Source organism: Taeniopygia guttata, chromosome 2 (assembly GCF_048771995.1).
Source record: "Taeniopygia guttata chromosome 2, bTaeGut7.mat, whole genome shotgun sequence".
In the NCBI taxonomy this organism is placed as follows: Eukaryota; Metazoa; Chordata; class Aves; order Passeriformes; family Estrildidae; genus Taeniopygia; species Taeniopygia guttata.
In genome coordinates this window covers 80,913,201-80,925,957 of record NC_133026.1, presented here as the reverse complement: position 1 = coordinate 80,925,957, position 12,757 = coordinate 80,913,201, and the positions used below count along the sequence as shown (strand labels likewise).

At 38.1% G+C, this 12,757-nt stretch overlaps 1 protein-coding gene across 5 annotated transcripts in view; it reads right to left on the bottom strand.

Annotated features, from left to right (window-relative positions):
* Window positions 1–882: 882 nt before the first annotated feature.
* Window positions 883–12,757, bottom strand: part of SEMA5A (semaphorin 5A) — a 324,637-nt gene continuing 312,762 nt past the window's right edge. For all 5 annotated transcript variants that reach the window (XM_041714648.2, XM_072924332.1, XM_041714647.2 and 2 more), the window contains 4 exons: window positions 11,758–11,913; window positions 9,656–9,703; window positions 7,205–7,416; window positions 883–5,840 (listed from right to left, as the gene is read on the bottom strand). In XM_041714648.2, the coding sequence (XP_041570582.1) occupies window positions 5,721–5,840; window positions 7,205–7,416; window positions 9,656–9,703; window positions 11,758–11,913 (536 nt within the window). In that variant the 3' untranslated portion in view covers window positions 883–5,720. The remainder of the gene's footprint in view (window positions 5,841–7,204; window positions 7,417–9,655; window positions 9,704–11,757; window positions 11,914–12,757) is intronic.

The following is a 12,757-nucleotide window of genomic DNA, read 5'->3' as shown; positions in this document are numbered from 1 at the left end:
AATACTCAGCAAGGTAGAAGCTGTGATCAATCTTCCAGAAGCAGAGAAGGCAAGAGGAAAAGTATGTGAGAAAGTACCCAACCTGGATCCAAAAAGCCAACAGGAAACAAAAGGTTTATCAGTTCCCAGTACACCTCTCAGTATGCTTTAACTTGCACCATGAAGTAGTCTAAGAGCACGCCATCTCTATGTTGCATTTTCTTTTCTTTCATAAATGGTGAAAAATAAAGCGGTACACACTCTAGCTGGCTCTGAGTGCACAGCCTGTGAGACTAGCCTGGAGCTAGTCCAAAATCCCTAAGTTCAGCACCGGCTCTATAGACCTACCCCTCTTGCCTTATCCTTCCCGCCAACAGGAAGGATATTTGGTGTTGTCAAAATGCCACCTGTTACTCCCTGTGCTTGTGACAGTATTTCCACCCCCTTGGGTTAACCTGATGCTGACAGTGTCACCATGGTCACCAGGCAACTTTGCACAAATACCTGTTGCAATCAGACTGCTTTTTCTTGAGCTACTAGTTAGCTTGATTATCCAGGAGATTACAGCCTGGATAGCCTCACCCTCGGCAGTTCCCAAAAAACCTCTGTGTTCCTTTGAGTTTATTGACAAGTTTGCCAAGCCTCCAGTCACATTCTCCTATGCTTTTGTTTTCACTTCTGCCTACCTTTGCTTCTGCTGGGGCTGAAATTGTTGCCAAACCTCCCAGGTTTGCATATGTCCCTCTTTGTACCATCCCAATTAGAGAATGTCGTCACATGGCAACACAATGCAAAGTATTCATTTTAGTGACACATAACAGTCTAGCTAAAGGCTATTTCAGCCATGAACGGGTTCATTTTTGCGGAGAAGAGTAGACAGAAAAAAAGGAAAATGTCCACAGATCCCACAATCCTTCTTTATTTGGAAGAATGGCTTTTAAATGAAGTCAAGCGGTATCTTGTTTTATCATTTATTTATTTAGCAAAGAAAGGAATGAATTCAAATACCCCACAAAATGAACACATATTATTCCCTGATATCAAGATGCAGATTCGCTTGTGAACAATTTTAAATGAATCTGTTTTTTTACTATTAAAACACATTAAAATAAGTAACTTGTTGGTATAGATGTAACAAGTTACATCTATACCATTGATCTTGGTGTGGTTACTTACATGATGAGTAAAATTATACTCAAGAGCCTAGCTTATGCCAACTTAGGTATGGAAAATGACACTTAAAATTTGAACTATATCTCTTTAGGCTCACTGCAGTGTTGGTGGAGAGACACAAGCCCTCATCAGGATGTAACTCTGCCCATCTAAGTATGTTTTCCTAGATGAGACATAGATGATGCTGGTGGCAGCTACAATTAAAATTGGCCGGACGCCTCAAGCAGAGCAAGATAAGCTTGGACCAAACTGTTTACAGAATTGATCTCATACAGCAAAGCCATTATGCATACAGTCAACATTAGGAATGTGCTCATGTTGTGCCAATTTTAAAACTGGTCCCACACTTAAAGAAGTGAATATATTCATTCTATAATTATGAGGAAAAAAATACTGAAGCATTTAATCCTATTAACATTTTACTTACATCTGGGACCTCTTACATTCTTTTCTGGTTTAAACAGCCATATGGCCTGATGTTCTAAGAAATTTCTTCACTAACATAAGTGCTTCTGTAGCTCTTGATTTGTACACTGGCATGGTATTTTCCCAGAGTCTGGTGTGGATCTCTGGTAGAGCTAACTAAACGCACAGTACCCTCCACCAATGTGAGACTTTAATCAGTACTGCTTAATAGCTTGGAAATCAAAGCCATTTAAGCACCATTCTTTCTTTCACTCTTATGAAATTCCTAATCCTAGTAAAAAATCTCTGGATTAGTTTTAGCCAAACCACACTGCTTCAACATCAAGTGACTGCAAACGGCTGGAAAAGCTTCTACAAAGAGTAACTTAAAAAGGCCATAAAGGTTATCAAACTCAAATCAACATCCAAGATATATCTGCAAGCACAGGAGTCCATTTTCTAGGCAACTGAGGAACATATGCTATGGTTCTCACATAAAAAAATAAGCACAAACTGTGTACTCAGGCATAGCAGTACTTTGAGTTGGCCAATGAGTGAGTGTCTATACCATGCAGGTAGGGAATGGCAGTCTTGCCTCCTCCCTCCATGCAGCAGGACTACGCCTTTACTTAGAGAATTTTCATTTATCTGCTAAACTGTTTTCATTCAAAATAGAGAAGCATTTTAAAATTTATGCAATCAGTGTAAGCATGGTTAGCAACATTAACTAATGGCATCAGAGGTCATATAATTATTTATCCAAAATAGATCACTTTATCCAAGGAAAAGATTGGAGGATATTTAATGGCATTTAATGAGCAAGGGACAAGATTTTCCCTTTAAAAAAATAATAATGCTTTCATAACCAAATTTTATCCTTGAGAAAATCTGAGAGCCCTATTGGCTTAAACAAGGTTTGCAGGAAATTCCCACTTGTTATATTTTTGACAGAAAAATAAGAGATTTCAAGAAGAAATGGACATCTTTTAATAGGGAACTTGGCAGTGCTAGGTTAGTTGTTGGACTTGATCTTGGACATCTTCCAACCTAAACAATTCTATGAAGTCTGCTTTTTCGGCTTTGTAACCTATTTTAGAAAAAATGCTAAATAAAGTAAGTTGTGAAAATTAATGGAGACTGCACTTTACTTTGCTCCATGTACTAGAAAAAGCTGTACTAAACTACCTGGGCAGCTACAAATAATTCAGAAGGTGAAAATACTGATACAGACAGTGCATCTGGGGTTCTTTAAAATTTCCTAAGACACAAATATCTAAAGGCTTTAACACCTGTTGTCTCACAATCTAGCTTGACAAGGATGTCTTGCCATCTAGTTTTTCTCATTTAAGTGCTGTGAAATTTCCACATTTACCCTGCTTCAGATAGAGTTTTGAATATGTTTCTATCTGTGCTATAGAACAACTAAATTTAGGAAGCCAAATCACAAAGAAAGATAAATAAAAGAAATACTTTCCTGCCATGTTGGCATGGGAGCTGCTCAAAGATCTGGAACACCTGAAATATCCCTTTAGGAGAGGGAAGTGTGAGCAGACTGAGCATCTGCTAAATGGACTTCTACCTATGATCATGAAGACTTAATCAAGAGTATTATTAACACCTATATAACACATATCTAACATATGTATTTACCCATGAAAAGAATGAAAAATAGATCACTATAAAGATAGGTGCACCTCAAACTACTGATGAGTTAGGAAAAAGAAGATAATTTCAGTAATTTTAATTAAAAAAGGTAAAATAAAAATACATAGTTCAAATCTTTTAAAGGTATTGGTTTCAAAACTAATAGTCTAAATATAAAATCCAGAAGTTGGACTAATGTGCTCTTAGTACAGGGGCAGAAAGGAACAATGTAGCTCATATGCATGTATGTACATGTGCTGCTTTTTCTTGGCAGTAGCAACAATATAGCTTTATTTTATCTTATTTAAATATAAAATTTATCTTTTGGTATGAACACAGTAATTCAAATACCATACTGGTTATGACTTGGAGAGATTTTCTTCCCTCTATTTCTTGTAAAGAAAAATTTCTCTTACCCAGGGCAATTGGCTAATTTATTCCTGGAAAACCAAATCTAATGTACAGTGAAAAACCACAAATTATAGAGACCCAGCATTATTATACTTTCTGGAGATGAGCTGGTGTGAAGGCAAGGTGCTTTCAGTTGGCTGAGTTAGTTACAGGGAGAACTATTCAGCTGGAAAAAATAGGTGGCTGATCTTAATTACTTTCATCTTTCATAGATGGTAAATGTGTGTTCATTTTACTGCATAGCATTTTAAAGACCACTTTGAATTTTTTCATTTTTCTGTAGAACAGATTGGAAGCATAGTGCTACATTCAGATCTATCCCCATTCAAAAATGTAGCTCACTGCCATGAGTAGATATAGTATTTATCGTTGCTATGGAAGTGTTTATTGGTACTTTTTGATTTTTTTAATATATAGTTGTGAATCATTATAATATGTACATGTTTTTCTCTATTTTTCTATCATACCATAACCTAATTAGAAAGGGCTCTAAACAGAATGGAAACATTTCCACTCTGCTTCTCCTTGCATACCTCCCTAGTATGCAATGTATACCTCTCTAGTATCCACCTAATGCGATGGTCTTTGCTTTTAACAGCTTTTAGCAAGAAAATGAAAGCCCGGTTCTTTAATCCTTAATATTCACTTAATTTCTTCTCACAAAGCTTCTGCGAATAGCAAATGCTTCCTTGCTACTATATACTCTGCAAAATCTGATTCAAATCCCTGCAATTTTCTTTTTCGCTATACATATGGAATTTAAGATACAAAAATAAAAATGTTATGAATCTGTGAAAACAGGACAGAGAAAAATGGTATAAAACTTTGTGTTTCCTAATCTACCACTACAAAAGGAATTAAAACTGATAACTTAAAACCTAAATATGTACATCAATGAAGTCCAACAAGATCATCACTTGAAACACCGTAAGAATGTTCCTCTAGGGGCTGACTGATGCAGGTCAGACATGGCAGCAAAATGAGACAGCCCTTTGCAAATGTATCTACATTCTCTGAGCCAGCTTTTTTTTGTCGGACATGTGTATATAAAGTAAAAGCTGGAAAGAAAAAAGCAGACCTGTGATTATGACTACATACCCCCAGGATCCAGAGATGGCACCCAATACATGGTGCAGTTGAACTGCTCTGTGGCCAGCCTGGTGGCGAGCTCCCCAGCCATCAGAGACAAGTGTGTCCCATGGGCATGCACCAGGGACAGGAAGCCTGTGGAATGCCACAGCAAACCCTCGTCCTGCAGCAAGGCTGGTTTATTAAAGACACAGAAAAAACCCTCCCAGCGTACCTCTCCCATCTGTCCTCCTCCCTCTGCCTCCCTGTGGGACATGCCCTTCCACACCCTCGCAAAAATTTAACTGAGCAAGGTGAAGGCTTTATGTGACTGGGCTCAACTTGCGACTGGAAACCACTGACCCCAGAGGTGTCTGGGTTAATAACAAGATTGTATCCCTCGGTACAGCCTTAGTACTTCTCTGCAGTCTGAGCAGCTGAACTGCAGTCATAGTGATTTACAGCCCAGGAAGATCAGCCTACAGAGCCCAGAGCTGCTGCAGAGGATCACTAAACCATCACATTTCTTCTTTGTCATCCTCAGCACCTTGTGAGCTCTTTTTTGGCAGCGTGAGCTTCAGGAGACTGAACAGAGGGATAACAGCAAAGCTCCCTTTTTTAACCCCAAGGAAATAAATGACAATGCCTAAAATGAAAATTAGATTTGTACTCCTGGCACAGATTTAAGGGATAACATTATTATTTCTTTTTAAAACTCCGGAATTACTTAGTCACTTGTTAGTGAAATATGAGTGGAAATCTATGAAACTGAGTGAAGCAACGCAATCCTCATGAGTGGTCCAGCAACACTGAGGGGCTACAGCTGCCCCCGACACTGAAGGCCAACATTGCATTCTGCAAAGAAACATCATGTCACAAACAGGTGGTTTGGGTTTTTGGCAGCAATGGGACATTGATGGCTTGGATCGTGCTTGAAATGTCTCTGAACTTCATCTGTGAAGCCTCAATCACATGAGCACTTAAGTAGCACAGGCCTTGGGACTGGGGAGTTACAGGAGGCCAGAAAATACACAAGCCCATTAGTACTCATCATAATTATTGAAATCTGTAAAATAGGTATTAGAGTAAGTCTTTGCAGTAAGATGTGGATTGAAGTATTTGTTTCTCTCCTCTAGAATCAGGTTGTTTTTGTTAAATGCCTGGGAAGGAAAGGAGAAAAAAAGAAATCAGAAAATGAAAAGGACTTAGGAAAGGTAACCACTAAGTGCTCTTTCACCAAGGCAGCTTTTGTGGCACATATCTGTGTATAGTATGCCAGTCAAAAATGCTTTGAGAAATACTTGTATCTCTACAGGCATTTCTTATGTAATAACATTCCTGCAGAAAATAATTCTACTTAATAAAGCTAGGCATTCTGCCCCGCCCCCAGTATTACAAAACTAATTTTATGATTCTATGAATATTTTTAATCATATATATGAAATTCTTCCTATTAGAATGAGTCACTATCTTTTTACTAAATAAGTATTATTTTCTTTTTACTGTCTTAATTCCTCGATTTTCAAGTGGCATAAGTGTCTGAAGGTCTTAAGAACATAAATCCTGTTTTTAAAAAAGTAATATGGGTATTTAGAATAGGAATTTTCAAATGATTGGTTCTTTTTTTTTCTTTTGTTTCTGTAGCTATCTAGAGAGATGATGTGGAATTTCGAAAAGTTTTAAATGAGGCTCATATTCCACAGCTGACTAGCAGATCCAGGCTTTTTTTGCTGGTTTTAATGATTTTCATTAAAATGTCTTTAATTAGAAAGAAAAATGAAGAAATTAAGAACTGGATTATCCAGGTAGGATTTTAGAAAAATCCTCATTTGCAAAAAAGCTTTGCAGCTGCATGAATAGACTTTGTAATCTGAAGATACTGAACTAGGTATTTTCAAAATGCACATTCTTCCTTAATTTAGTGGATCTGAAAAGCAGAGTTATTTTAAAAGGTCACAAAAAAAACCCCAGCAATTTGGGAATAATGATGAAATATTATGGATATCATTATAGACTCTCAGTACACCTGTACTGCTTTTCCACAGAGTAGTTTGGCTATAAACAGTAGCTGAGAGTCTGACCCAGAATATATTCACCAGATACATCTCCCATACAGAGATATAGTACAGGAAGATGAACAGTGCCCTTGAAACTGGATCATCAGAGCCAAAGGAATTTCTTCAGTAGATGCCATGGCAAATGACTCTATTTACTTCTTGAACAAGCCACTAGGGAACACAATTAAGAAAAAAATCCCACAAAACAGCTTGAGTGATTTGCTTTTTTTCCAGGAAAACCTGCTGTATAAATTATACACACATGCAAAATCCAACTTCCTGCCTAACAGGGATTGACAAGTGAAAGGATCTGCAATTACAATACCTCAAGTGAAGTCTACTTTTGTCATTAAAAATCAGCATAAGTTGAGCTCAAATGCTACTGTGGAAAAGTAGCAAGGGGAATTCTTTTGATAGGGGAGAAATATTGTCTAGGTGCCTTGAGTAGCTCCTAGCCCTCTACTCACCTTTATGGCCTCTACAGAGTCGTATTTGTCCAGTTTGTTGATGTGGTTGGTGATGCTGGTGTTGAGCGGAGCGGGAGACACCGGGTGGATGACAGTCGCATCATGGGACTGCTGCTGGTACCGCTGGCAGTACGTGTAAACAAGCAGGGTGAGAAGGCAACCGAGGATTGAGCTACTTAATCCCACTGCGATCATGTGGAACATGTTGAACTCTGCAGAGCAAAGAGAAGAAGGCAATCTTAATTTTGAGGCAGTAGCAGTAAAACCTTCAGCTCGGGGAAAAAATGTAGACAAGTGTTTGATTCAAATAAGGATAAGGGAATTTTCATGTGTTTCCCAGAAATATCTCAATTGTGATGGTTTATCCCTACAGCAGTAAATTCATTTTACCTCCCTGAAGGGTCCATATAAGAATCTTAGATACCCATACATCTCTTAAAGTAGAGATCATTGAAAGATGCTTAAGTAAGTTCAGAACACAAATAAAAGAAAAATTAATTGCATTCCGTATGTTCGAATAGTTCATTGGGGTTTTTTTTCAGACTATATAACAGAGCCTTGTTATATATAAATTATGTATATAGTGTACATAAATAGCTTTTTTCTTTCAGTGAACTATAGTATAACTTCCTCTGCTGCTATTACAGTTTTTCTCTTATACATAGTGACTCATGGCAGAACTGAAAAAATCCTGATATCATTGAACCTCATTCCTGCATTCCATAAACATTTTCCATATCTCTTTTACTGGATGCATATCCCAGAAGCAGCAGCAGATGTTTTTTTCCATCCCTGCTTAATTCTTGCTGGTTATCATTCTTTTTGTATCTTGGCCAGTTTGTTCCCTTCTCCAGCTCTTGGAACTTTTTCTTTATTTATGGGGAAGCGAGGAAGAAATGGTAGCATTCAAGAGGGAAATGGGAAGCGGTGAGAGATAGACTCCTTGAGTCTTAATACGCCTTTACGCAGGGCAGCCAGAGAGTGAAAAGTCAACACCTCAGAGCCCAGCATGCTCTTATCTGCTCTGCTCTTCAGAGGCACAATGGCATCAGACATGGGAAACCCTCTCCACCTATGCAAGGAGAAGACGCCCATTGCTGCATGAAACTGTAGGAGGGAACCTAAAGCACAATCATCCCCTGATATTACTGAACAGAGATACCAGATCAGATACAGCATCAGTAGGATTAGCCCAAAATAAACAAATTGCACTGCTTTCCATTGTTATTTCGAACTGGAACTCTGCTTTTTGATTTACTTTAGGGGAGAAAAATCTTATGTTGGAAATTTCATCTTAGCATGACTGAAAATGTGTTTGTTGTTGCCTAAATGTACAAATTAAGTATTTTAAACTGATATACTGGTGCTAGTTCTTTAAAATATCTCTTAGATCTTTTTCACTGTGATACAGAAAAAATGGGCCAGTACATCGGTCTCATTTTTTATAAAACCTATGGTAGGACCTTTACATGCCTACTGAGTACTTAGAAACACAAACTAATATTTAAGTGTCTCAGCTGACTGTGTCAATAGATCAGTCTATCACTAGAATATCTTTCTCCACCTTTATGAGGGTTTCCCAGTGTTGTAGAACTTGGCAAAATGTTTTCAGAGTACCACTGCTAATTAGCAAAAAATCAAATGACATTATCTTGGTTCCCATAACAAGTTACCATATGCACAGGTACCCTTGCATAACCTCGGTGTTTTCACTGTCCTTTATTAGGTTAAAAATGCAGCTTATCTGTGCATGGGAGAATACTAGGACAGACCAAAGCTATTCCCATGACAACACAGACTCAGCGTGATAGCTCAGGACAGAAAGAAAAAAAAAGTTTATTTTCCTTCTTCTTTTTTCGTCTTCTTATTGTTTAGTGGTTTTAAAAGTTTTTCCTTTCAAGATCTATTTTTCTAGCATCACGACTCTCCAGAATGGAAACTTTTATTTACTTTTCAGTTTTGTCTCTGGCAACAAAGCTGAGCATGAGTCCCAGATAGAGTCTGGGCTATTAAATTTGTTAGCAGGCTGATTTTCTGCTGTTTAGTTGGAGCCTAAAAGAGGTTTGTACACTTATTATCCTGAAAAAGGCAGAGCAACAAATTTACAAATTTTGACCTTCTGAGAACTAGATTATTATATAATATCTGTATTTCTTCTTGAGTACAAGGGTGACTGCAACACTGACAAAGAAGAAAATAAAGACATCCAATAATGCATGTTCTACTCTCAAAGGTCACCAGTGACAGATGGATATTTAATGAGAAATCCTCTAGTAACTACATTTTTTCTGTACAAGTTACTACTTTTTTCTGTACAAGTGTAAATAATGAGAATACAGCATTTAGAAGGTAGAACAATACTAATAAGAGAGTGCAAAAGGTGAAACAAAAGCAAAAAATGGAGAATCAATATTTCAGCATTTAACAGACATCTTGAGCTGAAAATCTTACCACCACATCGTTTCTCTTCTACGCTGCTGGATCGTGCCACAGATATTTCTAGAAAAATAAATAAATCATTTAGTCCAAGGAGAAAAATTATTACCGAGAACTTCTAGTTAGATTAACACAGATAGTATTTAAAAATTCATTCTATTACATCCACTTCAAATTCAAGGTAAAAAATATTTTTACTATGTGGTAGAATTAATAGAAAGGCCTTATGAAATCTTCAGGCTCCTTAGCTTTCCAAGCAAAAGCAACAACTTACTTTTAATTCTTGCCTCAAAACATTTCTGGAATAAAAAGGATGAAATGCACATGGAAACATTCTTTGTGGAGTTTAGGCTTGAGCAGAAAGAGTTGATTTATGGAAGCAAAATTAACTACAGTTTAATTACCTTGCATTCAAATGTGCTCATTACTTCTAGATGCTGCATCTAGCACTAATGTGAAAAGTGGGAATTTATACATCTTCGAAAAAGACAACTGCCAATTTCATAGGTCTCAGTCATAAACTAATAAAATGTAATTCCAGCCTGTATCCTTACCATTTTTACTTTGAAAATAAAGAATAAAATCTCTTGGCAATCAAGCTTTTCCACTCCTCACTTCCCGACCATGGCTTCTATGAAGGGAAGTTCTGCCTTACAAATCAGTCTCTTGAACCTCTCTGAAAGGGTCAAGGATCACTTGTATACAAGTGGGGTAGCTGACACAGTATATGTGGATTTCAAAAAAGCAGAATTTTAAGTTCTTTGATAACGTCTTTCCAAGCAAAAAAAATGAAGTGAGGGAAAAGATACAGAAATGGGCTAGTAGTATGTGCCCAGTTCTTACAACAGAGGAAGGTTGCAGGGATGCAACTTCTGCAGGGATTAATCTTTTCAGCTAAGAGCTAGGGAGGAAACCCTCAGTTAGAGGTCCTAGATGAGAAAAAGTGAGCCAAGTGAACCAAAGAAAGCAAGCTGGATTCCCTAAGGTGGGAGTCACGGGCATGATCTTATCTGCTGTGTTACTGGTAATGTGAGGAGGAGCAGCAAACAAACCAGTACGGCAAGAGACATGGTGGCTTTTTTCAGATTCTGAAAATGCCTACCTTCCAAAGCAAGATGTAGAGCTTATATTGGATTAAGCTGCAGATTCACAGAATGTGAATATTAAAAGAGCTTCAAAAGCCTTAGAAAAGGGAAAATACAATGTGGGCGGTTTTGCTTTCATATTGACATTTTTCACATTGGTTTTAGAAGAAAATACTATTTGGGAGTGAAAGCATTATGTACCATCCATAAAAACAGAGTTTAACTTTGCTGACGTCTTTGTTACATTGTACTATAGTTTACTGCGTAATCACTCAAAGAAAAGGTTGCTGCACTGAATAAACAGCTACATTTAAAATGACACATTAAAATGTAAATTTTCTGTCTGTGAAAAGACCCCTAGCTATTTTTAATGTACATAGGGAGAAAGTTGACCGTTAACAGCAGTGCATTGTGACCATCCATACTGTTGTGTGGATTTAAATGACTCCTGTGATTTAAAAACAAAAGTACAGTCAGGAGTTTCAACAAATACTATAGAGTAATACATAATGTGACTATCCATCAGGTACTAAGCAGTCATGGAGATAAGGACTGGAGGCAAAGCTAATAGTATTTACCTTTCTGAGCAGTTATCAAGGTAAGGGACTGTCTGAAATTATTTCCAGATTTACAACCACAGCACCCACTTTGTACATGCAAACCACAAAACCTACAGCAACTTTTCTTTAATAATCCTAGTCCCAAAACCTCTTAAAATAAAAAGCAAACTATTTCTGCTTGCTGCGTGTACTCATCCCCTGCTACCAAGTAGAATGGGAGAGACCTGCAGAATGTTGTGACAGTGAGTAATCAAGGCAGTGGCACTGGGTGCCATGGGACAGATTTTTATGTAGACACCAGATCTACACAGACACATGGTTTCTACACAGTAGAGAAACATCCTTGTGCTGACTAAAGGCAAGTTCTGCTTCAGCTCATGGATCTGCAAAGATCATTCTGGAACAGTGCTACGCCTCAGTCCTGAAACCTTGAGAGATTTCACAAATCCTTCCAGGAGGTGGCTCATCTCACCTGGTATGAAGTTGGAGTCCACAGCACAGGCTCGGCTCTCTGTGGTGTTGCCCGTGCACTGGCTGCCCACAGGAAACAGAAGGATGCACTGTCGAGCGCGGGTCTGGAAGCCAGACGAGTCGCAGTCAGACCACGCGGACCACTCGGACCAGCTGTCTGCAACAGACACAGAGGGACACGCATGCAGACACTGTCATTAAGGAGTTCAAGTGCACTGAGTGAGAGAGAGACAGCTTGTATTTCTGAGTTAGGACAGAAAGCCTCCTCTCCAGATACCACCATCTAGCAGAGGGCAGCTCCTTCATTCCGATAAAACAAAGCAGTTTGGCTTTGGCAGAAGTCTCTGAAATGTGAATGTGATGGTAAACTTGCCACAGACGTCTCATGGTTTTGGCTTCTGCCATGGCATTTGTGTGTGGAAGTGAGAAGCTGGAAGTTTCTGTGGGGGTGACTGAAAGAGTGATGTGGAATTAATTCCAGTCTAGGTCATTAGGGTGGACAAGTACGCTGCATTTTTTTATGTACCTGACCAGTAGCAATGAGAACTATAAGAGTATTCCAATCTGAAACAGGATGTGTATTTAACCACAAAACAGTAGCATCTTGAAATTTTTTTTAAAGTTTTCTTTTTTAGCTTTTGCTGTTTCAGGTTCATTTCTTGGCTGTAGATTCTCATCTTCTCTTCCTCATTCAGTTTGTCACCTTCTTTTCTTGTCAATTTCTTTTCTATATTTTTTCCTCTCCTCATGTAGCTTTGATTAAGACATTTTTATTTCATGCCTGTGTGAACTCAGATACTTTACTTAAATGAAGTGAACTGATCTCATTCCCATGAGGTGGTGTGAATGTACTGCACTCAGTATTCTTACAACTCAAGGCCAAGCCTTGCCTTCATAGGAGTCTTCTGAGTTTGGCAAATACAGGAAAGACAGAGCTCAGGTAAACTTTCTTTCTTCTGTCAGCTTTCCCACAGAGACAGGTTTTATGGTTTTGATATGGA